At 46.3% G+C, this 19,101-nt stretch overlaps 1 protein-coding gene across 2 annotated transcripts in view; it reads right to left on the reverse strand.

Annotated features, from left to right (window-relative positions):
- The window catches only part of CACNA1B (calcium voltage-gated channel subunit alpha1 B), a 202,873-nt gene that overhangs the window by 67,648 nt on the left and 116,124 nt on the right, over positions 1-19,101 (reverse strand). For both annotated transcript variants that reach the window (XM_061156143.1, XM_061156144.1), the window contains exons 19-20: positions 13,506-14,291; positions 12,056-12,273 (exon numbers count right to left, since the gene is read on the reverse strand). In XM_061156143.1, the coding sequence (XP_061012126.1) occupies positions 12,056-12,273; positions 13,506-14,291 (1,004 nt within the window). The remainder of the gene's footprint in view (positions 1-12,055; positions 12,274-13,505; positions 14,292-19,101) is intronic.

The following is a 19,101-nucleotide window of genomic DNA, read 5'->3' on the forward strand; positions in this document are numbered from 1 at the left end:
AAAATCACTTGTCATACCAAGAACCAGGAAAATCTCAATTTGAATGAGAAAAGACAATCAATAAACACCAAGATAACACAGATGTTAAAGCATCCATCATAAAAATGCTTCAACAGATGCAAAAATACACTCAAAACAAATGAGAAAAAAAAACCTCAGCAAAGAAACAGAAGATATACAGAACCAAACATACATTTTAGAAGTGAAAAATATAGTAACTGAAAGTAAAAACTTAATAGATGGGCTCACAGCAGAATGGAGGGCACAAATTAAAGAACTAGTGAACTGGAAGACAGAACAATCAATAGAAATTACTCAATCTGAGCAACAGAGAAAAAAACAGACTGAAAAAAGTAAACCAAGTCTCAGGGACCTTTGGGACTATAACAAAAGATCTACCATTCATGTCAACAGAGTCCTGGAAAGAAAAGAGTAAGAGGGCAGAGCTGAAGACGTATTCAAAGACATATGGATGAAAAATTTCCAAAATGGGCAAAAACCTACAAATTTAAGAAGCTGAGTGAATCCCAAACAGGATAAACCTAAAGAAATTCATGCCAAAATACATAATAATCAAACTTCTGAAATATAAAGAAAAAAAATCTTGAAAGCAGCGAGAGAGAAACAACATCTTACCTATAGGAAGAAAACAATTCGAATGACAGTGGATTTCTCATCAGAAACCATGGAGGTCAGAAGGATGAGGCACACGTTTTTTCAAGTGCTGAAAAAAAAAGAACTGTCAACCCAGAATTCTATACCCAGTGAAAATATCCTTCAGGAATGAAAGGAAAATCAAGACATTCTCAGATGAAGGAAAACTAAGAGAATTTTCACCTGGAGAACTACCCTAAAAGAATGACTAAGGAAGGTCCTCCAAACAGAAAGTAAGCTATGAAAGAAGAAATATTGGAATATCAGGAAGGAAGAAATAAAGAACAATAGAAAGAGTAAAAATACAGCACACTTTCCTTTTCCTCTTGAGTTTTCTAAATTACATTTGACAGTGAAGCAAAAATTGTAACATACATTGATGTACATAAATATATGTGTAATTATACATGGGGAGGAAAAAGAAAGGCAAAATTTCTATACTTCATTCCAACTGATAAAAGGACAACCCTAGTGGATTGAGACAAGTTATATATATGTAATACTTAGAGGAACCATCAAAAAACCAATACAAAGAGACACATTCAAAAATACTATAGATAAATCAAAATGGAATTCTAAAATATATACAAGTAACTCACATGAAAGCAGGAAAAATAAACCAGAGAAATAAAAAATAGAAAGAATAAACAATATGCAACAGCATATGTAAGCTATAATATATATAATTACATTAAACATAAACTGTCTAAATATGCCTCCCCCAAAGAAAGAACTGACAGAGTGGATGAAAAATATGACCCAACAATACACTGTCTACAAGAAATTTAACTTAAAATATAAATATATAGCTAGTTTAAAAGTAAAAAGATGAAAAAGATATATAACTTATGTGGAAATATTAAATTAAAAAACAAGAGTGGATAGATTTATATCAGATAAAGTAGATATCAAAGCAAAGAAATTCATCAGGTACAGAAAGACATATTACACAATGATAAAAGGGTCAAGTTTTTCAAGAAGACAAAATTCTAACTGTGTATGGACTCAACAACATAGCTGGAAAATACATGAAGCAAAAACTGATAAAACTAAACAGAGAAATGGTTATCTGATCTGGAAATTTTTAAACTAAACTGAATGAAAATGTAAAGACAACATATCAAAATCTGTGAGACGCAGCTAAAGCAATACTAAGACGAAAATTTACAACACTAAATGTTTACATTAGAAAAGAGGAAAATACTTATGTCGATCTAAGTTCCCACCCCAGGATACTAATAAAGAACAAAATAAACCCAAAGTACACAGAAAGAATAAAATAATAGGGAGGAGAAACTGAATGCAATTGGAAAAAGAAAAACAACATAGAAAAATAAATGAAATAAGAATCCATTTCTGGGACTTCCCTGGTGGTCTAGTGGCTAAGATTTCAAGCTCCAAATGCATGGGGCCCAAGTTTGATCCCTGGGCAGGGAACTAGATGCCAAGTGCCACAACTAAGATCCAGTGCACCCAAATAAAAAAGTATATTTAAAAAAAAGAATCCATTTCTTTGAAAAGATCAATAGAATAGGAAAATTTTAGTAAGACTAACAAAAAAGAGACAAGACACAAAGTACCAATGTCGAGAATGAGACAACAGCTGTCACTACAGATCATGATGACGTCAAAAGATAAGGGAATACTACAAACAACTATTGGAGAAGGAAATGGCAACCCATTCCAGTATTCTCGCCCGAAAAATCCCATGGACAGAGGAGCCTGTCGGGCTATATAGTCCATGGGCTTACAAAGAGTCAGACCTGACTGAGTGACCAACACTTGACTAACACAAACAACTATACATACATAAAATTCATAACTTAAACAAAATGGGCCAGTTCCTTCAAAGGCACAAACTAATGCCACTCACCGAATATGATTAGATAACACAGCCCTAGTAAGGGTAATTTTTAAATTCTAATAAAGAAATGTTTCATCAGCAAATTTCTCCCAACATTTAAAGAGTTTAATTTAAATTTCTCCCAACTCCACACAATCTCCTCCAAAAAAATAATAAAAAATATTGTCCAATTCATTTTAAGAATTCAGTGTTATTCTGATACCAAAATCAGAAAGGAGTACAGAAAAGAAAACTATAGAGCAATATCTCTCATAAATACAAAGGCCAAACTCTGTAACAAAATACTATCAAACAGAAATCAGCAATATATAAAGTAATTATACACAAGTTTATCCCAGGGATGCAAGGCAGGTCAATACTTGGAAATCAATCAATGCAAACTACCATATTACAGAAGAAAAACCACACAATCACATCAACTGAGGCAGAAACTTGGAAAAAATTCAACACTTTAATATAAAAACTTAGGGGAAAAAAGAGATAGAGGGGAATTTCCTCAACTTGAAAGAACATCTTAAAAACAAGAGACCTACAACAAATATCACACTAGAGGTGAAAGGTTGAGTGCTCCCCCCTCCCACAAGATGGGAACAAGCACTGGAGGCGACATCCAGCGGCGTGAGGGAAGAGGGGAAACAAAAGGCATATATCTCAGAAAGTGAAAAACAAAGCTGTTCATTTGCAGGGTTCTTGATTCCTGATATAGTAAATATTCAGTCCGTCCTAAAGGAAATCAGTCCTGAATATTCATTGGAAGGACTGATGCTGAAGCTGAAACTCCCAATACTTTGGTCACCTGATGTAAAGAACTGACTCACTAGAAAAGACCCTGATGCTGGGAAAGACTGAAGGTGGGAGGAGAAGGGGACGACAGAGGATGAGATGGTTGGATGGCATCACTGACTCAATGGACATGAGTTTGAGTAAGTTCTGGGAGTTGGTGATGGACAGGGAAGCCTGGTGTGCTGCAATGGGGTCACAAAGAGCTGGACACGACTGAGTGACTGATCTGAAGTGAAGGAAACACTAAGGGGAAATACAAAATAAAATTTCATAATTCTTTTAAAGTCTGGTGAAAAGGAAAACACCAAACATCAGAATCTATAGGACACAATTAAATTAGTAATCGGAGGAAAATTCACAACCCTAAATAACCATACAATAAAAACTGAAGACTAAAATAAACTAAGCCTCCAGCTGAAGAAGGTAGAAAAGAATGACAAAGTAAAACAAAGTGGCAGTAGGAGGAAAATAATGAGAATAAAATTAGAAAAAAAATGATTAAAAACATAATATTAATAGAACTAATAAAGACGCTGGTTCTGTTTATAAAAATCCACAAAATTTATAAACTACTAACTATTTTAACCAAGAAAAAGGAGAAAATACAAAATATACAGGATAAAAAGTAAGAAGGGGGAAAAAGAACACTGAACCAGAGGTAACTGTTTTAAAAACTTAAGCCACTTCTTTGTATCCATGTAAATACACTGGAAAACCTAAAATAAAAGGATCATTTCTAAGGAAATTATAATTTACCAAACTGATCTTAGGAGATAAAAAAAAAAGTTTAAATGGACCAATGTCTATTCAGAGGCAGATAAATTATCAAAGGACTGTCCAACAACAAAAACCAAACCCAGATGACTTCACAAAGGAATTATACTAAATCTTTAAAGACCAAGTAATCCTAATGCTACTTAAACTATCCCAGAAAAGAAATAGAATCAAACATTCTAATTGTTTTATGGATCAATCATAGGTATATTCACAAAACATCTCCTCCAGTAAAATTTCTCAACAGATCACCTCTTATTTTTATTGTTGTTGTTTAGTCGCTAAGTTGTGTCAAACTCTCTTGTGACCCCATGAACTGTAGGCTGCCAGGCACTTCTGTCCATTATTGGGTTGGCCAAAAAGTAAAATCAATGGAAAAACTCAAATAAACTTTCTGGCCAACCCAATATAATACTCACACTTCAGGAGAATATATGTATCTCTCATTACAATGTTGTTGAGGTTTTCTCGACTGATGTTTATGTAGGAAAAATGTATAAATCCCCAGAATGCAAAACATTTTCTTTTAATGTGGGGAAAAACCCTCAAGCATGATTCCAAAGTCAGTTGGTTAGCTATCAGAATCATGTATGGATGTTTGGGAAAAGTGTGCTTTTCATTGAAGGAGGTGTCCAGAGCTACTGCTTGTTAACAGCTGTTTCAACTGTTGTCATCAGGAAACAATGTATTAAAAGTTTTATGTACTAATATGATAGTTTCCGGAGAAGGCAATGGCAACCCACTCCAGTACTCTTGCCTGGAGAATCGCGTGGACGGAGGAGCCTGGTGGGCTACAGTCCATGGGGTCGCTAAGAGTCGGACATGACTGAGCGACTTCACTTTCACTTTTCACTTTCATGCATTGGAGAAGGAAATGGCGACCCACACCAGTATTCTTGCCTGGAGAATCCCAGGGACGGGGGAGCCTGGTGGGCTGCCGTCTACGGGGTCGCACAGAGTTGGACACGACTGACGTGACTTAGCAGCAGCAGCAGCATGATAGTTTCTACTTCTCAGTGATTAACTGTGCTTGAGTTATATTTTAAGAAATCGGTTGGGGATTTTGAATACAACCAATTATAATACATTACAGTTTTTATAGTACATTAAATTTTTCCCACTTAAAATAATGGGAAATTGGACTCCCAGTACAACATTTGACTTTTGGGAATGGATTAGTGAGGTTAAGCAAGAAATAACTATATAGCATTAACACCAAAACCTTATGACACTTGAAAATAATATAGGAAAGTTACAGAACACATCTCAATACCAATCCAAAAATCCCCCATAAAGCATAAACAAAATCCAACATCACATAAAAAATAATTATGATAACCTAATGTAGTTTTTTGTAAGATTGCAAAGACAGTTCAAGATCTGAAAGCTTTTTACTGTAAATCCCCATATGTAAGCAGAAAATGTATGATCTCTATGGATGCTGAAAAGGCCTTCAACAAAATTCAACATCTATTTCAGATAAAAAGATACTTACTGAAATAAAAACTAATGAATACTATAACATGACTTTATATACACACACACACACACACACACACACACACCTCTCAAGCCCAAAACTATAATCTTACTCAGGTAGGCAGAAACAAGGTAAGGGGACCCACTAATTCCAATGTTAGTGTATTAGCTAGTGTAATCAGGCAGGAAGAAAGAAAGAAAAAGGAAGGAAGGAAAACCTAAGATTTATAAAGGAATAGTTAGAACTGTATTGCAAAGTTTTATATAATATACTTGGGGAAAAAAAGACAATCAATGCTAAAACTAATGAACAATTTGAGGATTCAGGAAAGTAGTAGGACACAAAATTAACATATAAAAGTCAATAGCTTAAAATTCTGCTTCTAGCAGAATTAACCCTCCCATGAGTAACAATCAAAAACACCAAACATTAAGAAAATGAAAAGACAAGCCACAAACTGGGAAAAAATATTTGTAAACCACATATCTGATAAAAAGTCTTGTACTAAAATTATACAAAGAACTCTAAAAATTCAACAATTAGAAAACAAACAACCTAATTAAAAAGTAGGCAAAAAGTCTGTTTTCAGACCACAGTGAAGTAAACTAGAAATTGAAAACAGAAGGATAATTCTCAAAGTACACAAAAATTAAATAGCATACTTCTAGATAACAGAATGAGTCAAAGAATAAATTCCAAGAGAAACTGTAAGATATTTATAACTAAATGAAAATGAAAACACAATTTTAATAAAGTTTGTTGAATAGAAGGAAATTTATAGCACTGAACACATACTTTAGAAAATAAAGATCCAAAGTCAATAATTTAGCTTCCACCTTAGGAAACTAGAAAAGAAGAGGAACCTTAATCCAAAGGAAGCAGAAGAAAAGAAATAAAGAGAATTAGAGCAGAAATCAATGAAACTGAAAGAAGCAGAGAATATTAATGAACCCAAAAGCTGGTTCCTTGATTAACACTGATAAACCTCTAGCCAGGCTAAGATAAAAGAGGGAAAACAAAAATTTCTAATATCGGAAATAAGAGAGGAGACATCACTGCTGATCCCATGGACATTAAAAGGATAATAAATTAATACTGTGAACAACTCTATGCCCACAAATTTTATAAACTATGTGAAATGAGCCAATTCCTTGGAAGGATACAATCTGCCCAAACTCACACAAGAAAAAATAGATAATTTAAATACGTTTATAGCTATTAAAGTGAAAGATCGAATCAATAATTGCCTTCTAAAACAGAAAGCACCAGGCCCAGATGGGTTCACTGGTGAAGTCTACAAAATACCTAAGAAAGAAATCATAGCCATTCTCTACAATCTCTTTCAGAAGACAGAAGCAAATCTGAATAAATTCTAGGAGGCCAGCATTTTACCCTAATACTAAAACCAGTCAAGACATCACAAGGAAACTATACACCACTATCTCCCATGAATACAGATTAAAAATTCTCAAACAAAACATTAGTAAATCAAATCCAAAAAAAGTATAAAAAGAATTATATACCATAACCAAGTGGGATTAACCCCAGGTATGAGAGACTGTCCAAGAATCAAAAATCAATTAATATAATCCATCATATCAACAAACTGAAAAAGGAAAATCATATGCACATATCAACAGGTACAAAGAAAAAAAAAGGTATTTGACAAATCCAATACCTATTCATCATAAAAACTCTCAGTAAATTGGAATAGGGGGAATTTCCTCAACTTTATAAAGAATATGTACCAAAAACTCTACAGCTAGCATCATGCTTAATGGTGAGAAACTCAAAGCTGTCTTACAAAGATCACATACAAGGAAAAGATGTCCCCTCTCACCAATCCTTTTCCACACCATACTGGAAGTCCTTGCTAATGCAATAAGGCAAAAAAAAAAAAAAAAAAAGAAAGAAAGAAAGAAAAAGTTTACAGATTGGTAAGACTAAAAAAAAAAAAAAAAAAAAACAAAAACCTGTATTTGTTAGTAGATGACTTGATCATTTATTTAGAAAATCTGAAAGAATCAAAAAAATTCCTGGAACTAATAACTGATGTAGCAAGGTTTCAGGATACAAGGTTAACATGCAAAGTCAACTGTTTTCCTATATACCAACAATGAACAAATGAAATTTAAAATTAAAACACAACACTATGCACATTAGCATCCCCTCAAATGAAATATTTAAGTATAAATCTAACAAAATATGTACAAGTTTTCCCCTATGAGGAAAACTATAAACTCCAATGAATTAAATAAAAGAGCTAAATAAATGGAGAGGCATTCCTTGTTCATGGATGGAAGGATTCAACATTGTCAAGCTGTCAGTTCTTTCCAGCTTGATCTATAGATTCAAGGCAATCTCAATAAAAATCCCAACAAGCTGTTTCATGGATATCAGCAAAGTGATTCTAGAGTTTTATAAGGTGATGTAAAAGACTCAGAATAGCCAACAGTTTAATATCAAACAAGACCAAAGTTAGAGGATCAGCATTATCCAACTTCAAGACTCACTACACAGCTATGGTCATCAAAACAGTGTGGTCCTCATGAAAGAATGAGCAAACAGATCAGCAGAATAGAAAAGAGAGTTCAGAAGTAGACTCCCACAAATTACAGTCAATACAATGGAACAAAGCCTCTTCAATAAATGGTGCTGGAACAACTGGACATCCACACGCAAGATTTAAAAAAAAAGAATATAGAGAGATTTTCCACCCTTCACAAAAATTAACCCAAAATGGCTCATAGGCCTAAACATGAAATGCAAAGTTATAACAATCACGTCTGACTCTTTGCAGCCCCATGAACTGCAGCATGCCAAACTTCCCTGTTCCTAGTCTCTCAGTCATGTCCAACTCCCTGCGACCCATGGACTGTAGCCCACCAGGTTCCTCTGTCCATGGGGATTCTCCAGGCAAGAATACTGAAAGGGTTGTCATTCCCTTCTCCAGGGGATCTTCCCAACCCAGGGATCAAACCCAGGTCTCCCACATTGCAGGCGGATTCTTTACCATCTGAGCCACCAGGGAAGCCCAAGAATACTGGAGTGGGTAGCTCGTCCCTTCTCCAGGTGATCTTCCCGACCCAAGAATCAAACTGGGGTCTCCTACATTGCAGGCAGATTCTTTACCAGTTGAGCTACCAAGGAAAGATTGAGGGCAAGAGGAGAAGGGGGCAACAGAGGATGAGATGATTGGATGGCATCACTGACTCAGCAGACATGAGTTTCAGCAAACTCCAGGAGATAGTGAAGGACAGGCTTCCCATGGACTGCAGACTTCACGATCTCCTGGAGTCAGTGATGTCATCAAAGCATCTCATCCTCTGTTGCCCCCTTGCCCTCTTGCCCTCAATCTTTCCTAGCATCAGGATATTTTCCAATAACACTCCGAGGAAATAATTAACAACTTCTGCTCTGTGAAAGACATCAACAGAATGAGAAGACAAGCAACAAATTGAGAGAAAATGTTTGCAAAAGACACATCAGATAAAAGACTGTTATTAAAAATACACAAAGAACTCCTAAAGCTCAACAATAAAAATAACTACCTGAATAAAATACGGGCAAAAGACCTTAACAGACATCTCACAAAAGAAGATATACAGAGGGTAAATAAGCATATGAAGATGTTCCACAGCAAATGATATCAAGGAAATGAAAATTAACACAATCTGATACCACTGCACACCAATTAGAATGGCCAAATTCTGGAACATTAGCAACACCAAATGCTGTCAAAATGTGGAGCAACAAAAATTATCATTCACTGCTGGTGGGAATGCAAAATGGTACAGCCAGTTTTGTGATTTCTTTAAAACTAAATATATTCTTGCCATCTGAACCAACCATCGTTCTCTTTAGTACTTACCCAAAGGAGCTGAAAATTTATGTCCATACAAAAATGTGCACACAAATGTTTATAGCAGCTTTATTCATATTGCCAAAAATTGGAGGCAGCCAAGATGTTCTCAAGTAGTTGAATGGATAAACTAAGGTGCATCCAGATAATGGAAAGTTGAAATGAAGTGAAAGTCGCTCAGTCATGTCCGACTCTTTGCGACCCCATGGACTATACAGTCCATGGGATTCTCCAGGCCAGAATACTGGAGTGGGAAGCCATTCCCTTCTCCAGGGGATCTACCCAACCTAGGGTTGAACCCAGGTCTCCCACATTGCAGGCGGATTCTTCACCAGCTAAGTCACCAGGGAAGCCCTGGATAATAACATAATGGAATGTTCTTCAGCACTAAAGAAAAAAAAAAAAAATGAGCTATCAAGCCATGAAAAGACATAGAGAAACCTTAAATTGCATGTTGGTAAGTGAAAGAAGTCGATCTGAAGAGGCTACACACTGTATTATTCCAACTATATGACATTCTGAAAAAGGCAAAACAGTGAGGACAATGAAAAGATCAGTGGTGGGAGTCACGGAGGGATGGATAGGCAGAGCACAGAGAATTTTTAGGATACTGAAAATATTCTGTGTCATGTTACAATGATGGATATATATTATTACACATTTGTCCAAACCCACAGAATGTACAATACCAAGAGTGAACTCTAATATAACCTATAGACTTTGAGTGATTATGATGTGTCAATGTAGGTTCATCTTTGGTTAAAAAAAAAAAAAGCACCATTCTGATGAGTAATAGGGAGGCTATTGCATGTGTGGGGGCAGAGAGTATCTGGAAATCTTGGTACCTTCCTCCCAATTTTGTTCTGAAACTTAAACTGCTCTTTAAAAAATTAAGTCTCTACAATTTTTTTCAAATAAAATACTTAAAAGTGGGCAAAAGATATTAATAGGCACCTAACCAAAAAAAGATATACAGATATCAAATCAGCATATTAAAAAAAGCTCAACATCATATGTTATTAAGGAATCAGAAGCTAAAAAATGAGATACCATTACACACTTATTAGAATGGCAAAAATTCAAAACACGGGCAGTACCAACTGCTGGAAAGGAATGTGAAGCAACAGGAATTCTCATTTATTGCTGGTGGGAATGTAAAGCGATACAGCCAATTTGTTAGACCAGGTTCTTAAAAAGATAAATGTAGTTTCACCATATAGTCCAAAAATCACACTCTTAGATATTTACCCAAATGAGCTGGAAATGTATGCCCACACAAAAACCTGAACATGAATGCTTATTCATGAATATGAATGCTTTATTCATAATTGCCAAAATTTTCCAAACAACCAAGGTATCCTTCAACAGATGGATGGATAAATAAACTGTGGTCCACCCCAATAACCAAATATTATTCAGCACAAAAAAGAAATGAGCTATCAAGTCATGAAAAGACACGGAGGAACCTTAAATGAACATGGGTAAGTGAAAGAAGCCAATTCGAAGAGGCTACATACTATGCAATTCCAACTATATGACATTCTGGAAAAGGCAAATGACAGACAGTAAAAAAGATCAGTGGTTACTGGGGTTAGGGAGGAGGGGCCACATTTAGGTTTCTGCAGACAAAAGACAGGTGGAACCCTCAAGCTAATCCAGAAAGAATCACACCCAGGGGCTCATTTTGGGAGTCTGGGAAAACAGACACACTACCACCTTGGGAGGTGAAACAACACAAGGGACCAGGGAAGTCTTTCTTCCAAGGAGGCAATGAGGAAGGCAAGGCTCAGCAGCCAGGGCAGCCAACTGCACCGTTTCACCCAGCACAGCGCACGGGCCCATCGGCCCCAGGTGAGAGCACCCCAGGTGAGAGCACACGTGTGTGCCTGCATCTGCGTGTGGACAGGTCTGCACACACGCAGGCGGGTGGCAGCATCTGGGTCTGCCTGAGACTAAATCTTCATCGGGAATTCCACATCAGCTCTGCCCCTGGGAACGTTTTCTCTGTTCTCGGTGCTCACAAAACACCGGTGCACTTGCACATAGTGAGGCGCTCGCCTTCCTGTGCCCTCAGTTCTGCACACGGTCAGTTGTGGAACCACCGTTCCTTCAGGACCTCAAGCAAAGGCCTGGGAGGAACCGCAGAGCAGGCACCATGCAGCATGGAAGACCACCACCCTGAGACCCTCCTCCTCTCCCCTACTAACTCCAACCTCAGTCTGGTCTGTGGCCACAGTCCCTGGCAACATTGGTATGACTATGAAGAGCTGTACCCATGTTGTGGTCTGTCTTCCCGATGAGACTCTGGGCCCCATGAGGACAGCCCATCACGCTCCCTCCTGCTGTGCCTCTGCACTCTAATACCATGCCTGGAACTTACCTGAGAACTTGCAAATATTTTTGGAAGGGAGGAGACTAAGGCTTAAGTGACATGTAACAGTGACAGTGCTCCTCTGGGGCCCTGGAAAGCAAAGGGACATGGAGGCACAGATGCTGACAACAAAGACTCTCCAGCTGAGAACAATTCAGAGGCAAGCTCTGTCCCCAGATGGCCGCTGTGGAGCAGGAGGGGAAGAAGGAGCACAAACTGGGCCCACACAAGGGGGGCCCTGCCTAGCTGCTGTGGGGAGATACTCACTGGGAACAACCGTGGTCTCCCCGGGAGGCCCGCTCAGCGTCACTGGAATATGGACAGTGGTGCTCAGATCCGAGGGCTGACTGCCCATACGAGTAACATTCCGCTGATTGTCTGCATCCTCTGGCTGTTCTTCCACCTTCTCTAGGCAAGTGCTGGGCAGGGCATGCACAGGGCCCACACCAATTACCACAGTGGCCTCCAGGTCACAGTGAGACTCCCTGCAACCAATAATGCACATCAGAGTGATGTAGCCCCAAACTCCTATTCGCCAAACTCAGCTTCTTAAACCCCTATCCAGATCAAATAAATCCCTGACCACCTCCTCTGTTCTGATTTTTATCATCCTATACATTCTGTGTTTTGGGGTCTGAAAGGTAGGGTTGCAGCTGACTCACCTGTTTTTCCCCCGGCAAAAGGCCAGGCATGACTGACATCACATTGTGTGTATGTAACAGAACTGCTGGCAGAATGAACAAGCCTGGAAGAGGATGTTACCCTAAGCCACCCTACCTGGAGCCCCACCAGGGCCAAGCACAGAGCTCTGCAAACAAAGACAGTGCTTAGGTGGGGCTGATCCTGAGCTGCAGCCTCTGACTATGAGAGTTCTGGGTGGTCTGTGACCTGTGGTCTCAGCCTAGCAGCCCCTGTTGCCCCCAGGCTCTCACAGTCACCCTGGGATCCTGTCCCAGCTGCAGGGCCAGGCTGGCTGGCCTGGGGAGGGAATAGGGCGGGGTCCATTCTGTCACAGGCACATAGCCCAGCCCCCTTCTGTTAGACCATTTAGCCTGGAGGCCTCCAGTTTCCCCCAGGCTCTCCTGATCCTCCTTCCTTCACAATGCTCCCCATTTTTCTCTTCTCTCTGGGTCATCTTGTTCTTCCCAAGTCTTTCTGTTCCAAACCAGTCCCAATGATTTTGCCCTAAGCCTCCCTTCCCCCTGGGCACCTTGAAAGTGAAAGTGAAGTGGCTCAGTCCTGTCCAACTCTTTGCCACCCCATGGACTGTAGCCCACCAGGCTTCTCCATCCATGGAATTTTCCAGGCATGAGTACTGGAGTGGGTTGCCATTTCCTTCTCCAGGGGATCTTCCCGACCCAGGGATTGAACCCAGGTCTCCCACATTGCAAGCAGACGCTATACCAACTGAGCCACCAGGGAATCTCACCCGGGCACCTTGCTGCTGCTGCTGCTAAGTCACTTCAGTCGTGTCCAACTCTTAGCGACCGCATGGACTGCAGCCTACCAGGCTTCTTTGTCCATGGGATTTTCCAGGCAAGAGTACTGGAGTGGGGTGCCATTGCCTTCTCCGCACCCGGGCACCTTAGACTAGGCTAAATTTCCCTGAGCCAAGCTCCCCAGCACGCGGGTGAAAGCATTTCTCACACAGCCCCAACAAGGCGGACTGTCCCCACCCGGGGCCGCCCTCCTGGCCCGTGCCCCCGCGCTGACTCACCTGGGCTGGTGGTTCCGGGGCTCCTTGTCCCTGTCCCTGTCCTCCGCCTCGGCCTCCTTCTCCGCCTCCTCGTGTCCGGGTGGCGCCTTGTGTCGCGCTCGGTGCCGCCGGGCGGGCTCCTCGCCGCTCTCGGCCTCCCGGGGGCCTGCCCGGGCGCCGCCGCGGTGCCGCGCTCGCCGCTCGCCCTTGCTCCCGGGCGCGCCCTCCCTGCTCGGCTCCGGCGCGTGCCGGTGTGCGCGGTGGCGCCGGGGCTCGCGCTCCGCCGCCTCCTCCGGGGAGCCCCGCCGGTGGTGGCGCCGGCCGCCGTCCGGGCCCAGCCCGCGGCCTCGCTCGCTCCTGGCCTCGCGGGGGCCCGCGGCCTCCTTGCTGCGGCTGCGGCGCGGTCGTGCCCGCTCCTCCCGGGCCCCCGGGTCCCCGCCCTCCGCCTTCGGGGCGTCCGCCCTGTCCGGCTCCCCCACCAGGGCCGCAGCCTTGTCCCTGTCCCTGTCGCGGTGCCGGTGGTGCCTGCGCGGCGGGTCGGTACCCTCGCCGGCCTCCCCGCCCTCGGGCCGGACCTTGCCCCCCGCGGGCCCCCGCGCGCCATCCCGGCCTGGCTCCACCACAAGCGGCCGGTCCAGGTGCGTCTTCATGTCGGGCCGCAGGTGGCGGGAAGTGGCGAAGCGCAGCCGCTCCTCAGGGTCCATCTCACTATACAACGCTTCACAGCTGGCCCGCAGGTTCTGCAGCCGCAGCTGGCTGGCCCGCTGCTCCCACACCGAGCGCGCCTTGGCCGAGTTCTGCTGCCTGCTGTGGGGAGACCGCCCCTGTGAGCCCCCTGCGCTGCCTCCCACCTCTCAGCTTCTCAGGGGAAGCCACTGATGGACACAGAGCGATGGACGGATGGCAGAGGACGCAGGGACGCAGGGCAAGAGGAGGGAAGAAGGTGGCAGGAGTCCTGGCCAGCCCAGCAGAGTGGATGGGCTGAGTCGGTGGCAGATACCCCGTGTAACAGACCTCGTCCCTACGCCCCTTGTGGGGGAGCCCACAGACTGTGAGAGCCTCACCTGAGGTGGGGGCCCCAGGCCGGAGGGCACAAGGGGTGTAGGGCAGTGGGAATGGCAGGCACTAGCATGAGGTGGCAGACAGCCTTCTCAGGCAGGTGGGCCACCTGCCAGGAAGGCCAATATGGGGCAAGGAGCGGGGCAGCGTCCAAATGGAGTGGGACTGGGGTTGGGGGGCTGCCCAAGGAGGGGCTTCTCCATCTCTCCCTCCAGGAGGAGAGTTACTGGCCAGAAGGACACAGAGGGTGTTTGAGAGGGAACTCAAGAAGAGGCGGGTCATCAGGAGCAGAGGGGAGAGGGGCCCAGGGAGTGAGGGGCCCTGACAGCTGGCCCTCAGGAGTCAGGCAGGCACTCTCCCTGAGCTGGTCAGACCCATTTGGGCAGCTGCCACTCAGTTCAGTGACCATTTGCTGAAGGCCCAGGAGCCCAGCATCAGGTCTGGGGCTGGACACCCCCTCTTGTGGTCACCAGTACCCCCTCTCTCCTGGCTCCACAGGGCTGAGAGCCCTCCGGCACCAGGAATGGCCTGTGGCCCGGGCTCAGCCCTCACAGCACAGGCTCCTGAAGGCCCTGATGGCCACCCGCCAAGCTCACCCACATGGTCACGGGGGGCCGACAGCCCAGGGTGCATGGGAGCCCTTTGCATTCTGCAGTTTTCACTAGACAAGACCCCAGAGTTGGTGACCCCAACACCACCTTGGCCAAGTGGAAACTGCCTCAGAGGCCAGTCCTGCCCTTCTCCTCTGGAGGTTCCTGGAACCCCCTGGGGCAGCAGGGGCAGCACAGGACAAGGATGGCCAGGGCATCTGGATCAGGTGGCATCTGGCTACCTCCGCCAGCCCTCACACCCACCTCTTGTCCCCATGGCACACTTAGCACAGAGCTGTGACCCACAGGGTCCACAGCAAGTCACTGACGGAGCCAGGACCGAACGCATGCAAGGACAAGAGGAAGAGTGTCTAAAGGAGATGTGAGCCAGGCTCCAGCTGCGCTGACGGCACAGCCGAGAGCCACAACCCATGGGCCTGGAGGGCCGGGCTGGACAGGCCCCACCCCCGGCTCTGGGCTGCGGCCACTGAGCACCACACTAGTCCTGCCCTTTGTAGGGCTAGTCCAGGCTCAGGGTGGGGAGCCATTTCCAGGGGAGCACCTCGGAAGGATGAGAGCAGCAGAGCCTGATGTCTGTCCCTGGGGGCCCAGCAGGAGGGCAGGCAGGAGACACATGAGGGACAACTGCTGGCCTCTCCGGCCATCTGCCAACCCACACCTTTAGCTGCCACCCCAAGCCCTGACCTGCTGCCCCATTCCCGAGGTCACCTCACAAGAGACCCACCTTATCTTTCTCTGGCTTCAACCCAGAGCCCCAGGGGACCTCCCCATCCCCAGCTGGCATCAAAACAAAGGGTCAGACTCTGAACAAGACTGAACCTTGTACAGTGGACAACAGCCACTAGGGGGAGTTCCCCAGGTGCCGGAGGCCACGAGAGCTGACAGCCAGTCACTGGTCAGGCCTCCTCATCAGCCCACCAGCCGGAGACAGACTCGGACTCTGAGCCATATGGGCAGCAGGTGGTGACCTGTTCAGATGCAGCCATGAGCCCTGGGACCCATGCCGTCTGCCAGAACACAAACAGGCAGGCAGTAAAGACGATGGGGACACATGGTGGCTCAGGAGGAACGGCTCTGCCCTCAGCCTTACCCTCAGACACAGCTCTGTCCCACCCAGGAGCCAGCTCAAGCCCACGAAGAGGCGGGCTGCCTGCTGGACTAGAGAGTGCGTCCAGGCTCCCTGCATAACTTCCCAGCCCCGCTCCCGCTGGATTGCTGCCGCTCCGGGCCTCCGCCCCCTGGGACTACCTATGCCCCCCCAAGATGCAGCATGGCTGCCTCTCTGGACATGTCTCTGGGTCTGAGCCTGGCTGAGGTGTCCCCGCCTGCGGGCCTCTCTGTGTCTGCTCTGCCCGGCGCATGGTGCGCTGTGACCAATGCTCGCCTCGCAGCCCATGCCTCTCCACCCAGTTCCCAAGCAGCTCAGGACGTGTGAGAGACCCACCGCGCAGAGTGGCAGGCGGCTCAGCCCAAGGCAAAGGCCTCACTGAAGGAGGCCCGGGGAGGAGCCGCCCTACCACGTTCCAGCCCAGCTTGCCCGCAGAGCTGGGTTCAGCCACGTGCTGACAGGACTCAGAAGGAGCCTCCATGGCATGGCCCTGCTTTGAGGTCTCTGCGCTGAAAAAGTCATCACCCCTCAGCCACCCGTAGCTGTGACAAGCAGAAGCAGCCCAAGTACAACCCCTTACCCTGTGGACATTAGGGGCCCAACAACCAGCAGCTCTGCATTCTTGTGGCTGCACCAAGCCCAGCTCTGTGCTGGCCCAGCAACAGGGCGATGGGGCTCAGGGACCGCAGGAGCGCCAGTCAGCACCAGGACGCAGAGAGGGCACCCGGCCATCCCCAGGGACTTCTCACATGCAGGAGGCAGCCCCTGGGGACAGTCAGACTGGTGTCACCCCCAGCAGGGCCACCCCGGTGCTCCTGTGGCCCCACCTCAGGCTCTGCCTGTCTCTGCAGCCTTGCAAACAGGCAGCAGCTCTGCTCTCACTAGAACAAGACTTCCTAAGGATCACAGAGACGTCCTCTCCCAGGTAAGGCAGGCTGGAGTAGGAGGGCCCCACAAATGCCCTGAGCCCCTGAGGACCCTCTACTTCACAGGAGCTGCAAGGAGACAGCCCAGCAGCTCCCCGTGGTGGTCACCTCAGGAAAAGCAGACCTGCTCAAGATGCCAGAGTGACAGCACAGGGACAGATAGCAGAGAGGACAGACCAGGAGAGGAGGAGGGGCTGAGCTCAGAGAGCCTGATCCCAATAGCAGGCTGAGCAGGATGTGAGGGCGCCAGGAAGTGTGCCTGTGTCCCCAGCGGGGCAGCGGGAGGTGGTCCTGGAGCTGCCCCCTGAAGCGAATGACTTGAAGTGGGAAAGCAGAGTTAGGGGCGAAGGTGCTGGCGTGTAGTTATCATGAAGCCACAGATGGAAATTGTAGCAGAGAGACTCACGGTGAGTTTACGCTGGAGACAGATGAGCTGCGAGATACAGTACCTCGAGTTTGCTTTACAAAACTGCACATGCAAAAAACAAAACAGAACAAAAGTGAGAACACCAGAGAGAGCTCTAAGAGATGCCAGAACACGCATGAGCCGCATCGGGTCAGGACAGAGGCTCAGCGTGCATCCAAGCAGGAGGCCAGGGACGCTTCTGTCAGAACGACACCAGCCGAGACCCGGGGATAAAGGAGAAGTTGAGACAGCGCACATCCAGCAGAGCAGCAACGCCCATGGCTGGAGGGCAGGAAGGTTAGCTTGAGCCGACCAACCCAGCTCTGTGCCCACTGCCCCTGGAAGGGCAGTAGGGCTGGAAAGAGCAGGCACCTCTTGCCCTGCAATTCTCAACAGTCCTCCTCTGTCGGACCTGGTGCCTCCATCCCCCGACGCTGGGACCACTAACCCCTTCAAGACGGAGCAGAGATGGCTGACACAGGGGCCTTACCTGCTTGCGGCCTTGCCTGGGCCCTGGTTCCTGACCACCATGCTTGACCCCCAGCCAAGGCTGCCCAAGCTCTAAGTCATTGTCTCCCACTCAGCACCACCCTTCCCAGGTGCAAAGAGGTTCCATCACCAGCCCATCTTCCCTTGAGTGTCTTTCTGGAAGCTTTTCCAAAATCAATAGAGAGAAACCAGAGATCTCTTTACAGTCATTTCCCTTCAAGGTGGCTTCCCCAGGGGAGAAACGGATGGGTACCCAACTCTGCCTACTCAAGGCTGAGTCGACAAATACATGAGAAGCTCAAAACTACTCACCTGCCTGCTGACCCTGCATGCAAAGAGGCACGTGTGTCCAAGAGACTGAGCAAAGCAGTGCATGACCCAGTGTGTGAGCTGTGAGTGTGACTGAGACTGTGAACATCAAGAGTGGTGTGAGTGTGAACATGTGTGCAGGAGGGGCCGTGGGCACCAGTGCTCCTGAGGCTGATGCAGCCGAGAGCTCGGACGACCTCATCAGCCTGAGTGTCCCCACTCCAAGGAGCCTGAGAGGACTGTCCCCTGCAGCCAAGCACACCGGGGTCCCCAAGGGGGCTCCAGGGACTCAGGCACGTCGGCCTGAGTGTCACCCCTCCAAGGAGCTTGAGAAGACTGTCCCCTGCAGCCACATACACTGGGGTCCCACGGAGGCTCCAGGGACTCGGGCACCCCCCTCAGGAGGGGCCGGCGCAGAGTCTCAGGCAAGGTCCACGGAGCCCCTCAAACATCAGAGACACTAAAGCTGCCCCGAGCATCCGAGGCCCACAGAGCACATCTCGGCAGGCCCTGTCTCACACAGCACAGCTCGGGGAGCAGGTTTGGGTGGGAACACCCCGTCCCCCTACCTCAGCAGCTCAGACAGAGGAGCGACCGTGAGAGGCTGGTGCTGCCAGCGGAGCAGGGAGCCAGGCAGATGGACAGACGGACGCAGGAACAGCCATCTCAGGGAGGCCCCACCCTCAGACACCTTAGCTGGCGGAGGAAA

This window comes from Dama dama, chromosome 11, assembly GCF_033118175.1.
Source record: "Dama dama isolate Ldn47 chromosome 11, ASM3311817v1, whole genome shotgun sequence".
Taxonomy (NCBI): Eukaryota; Metazoa; Chordata; class Mammalia; order Artiodactyla; family Cervidae; genus Dama; species Dama dama.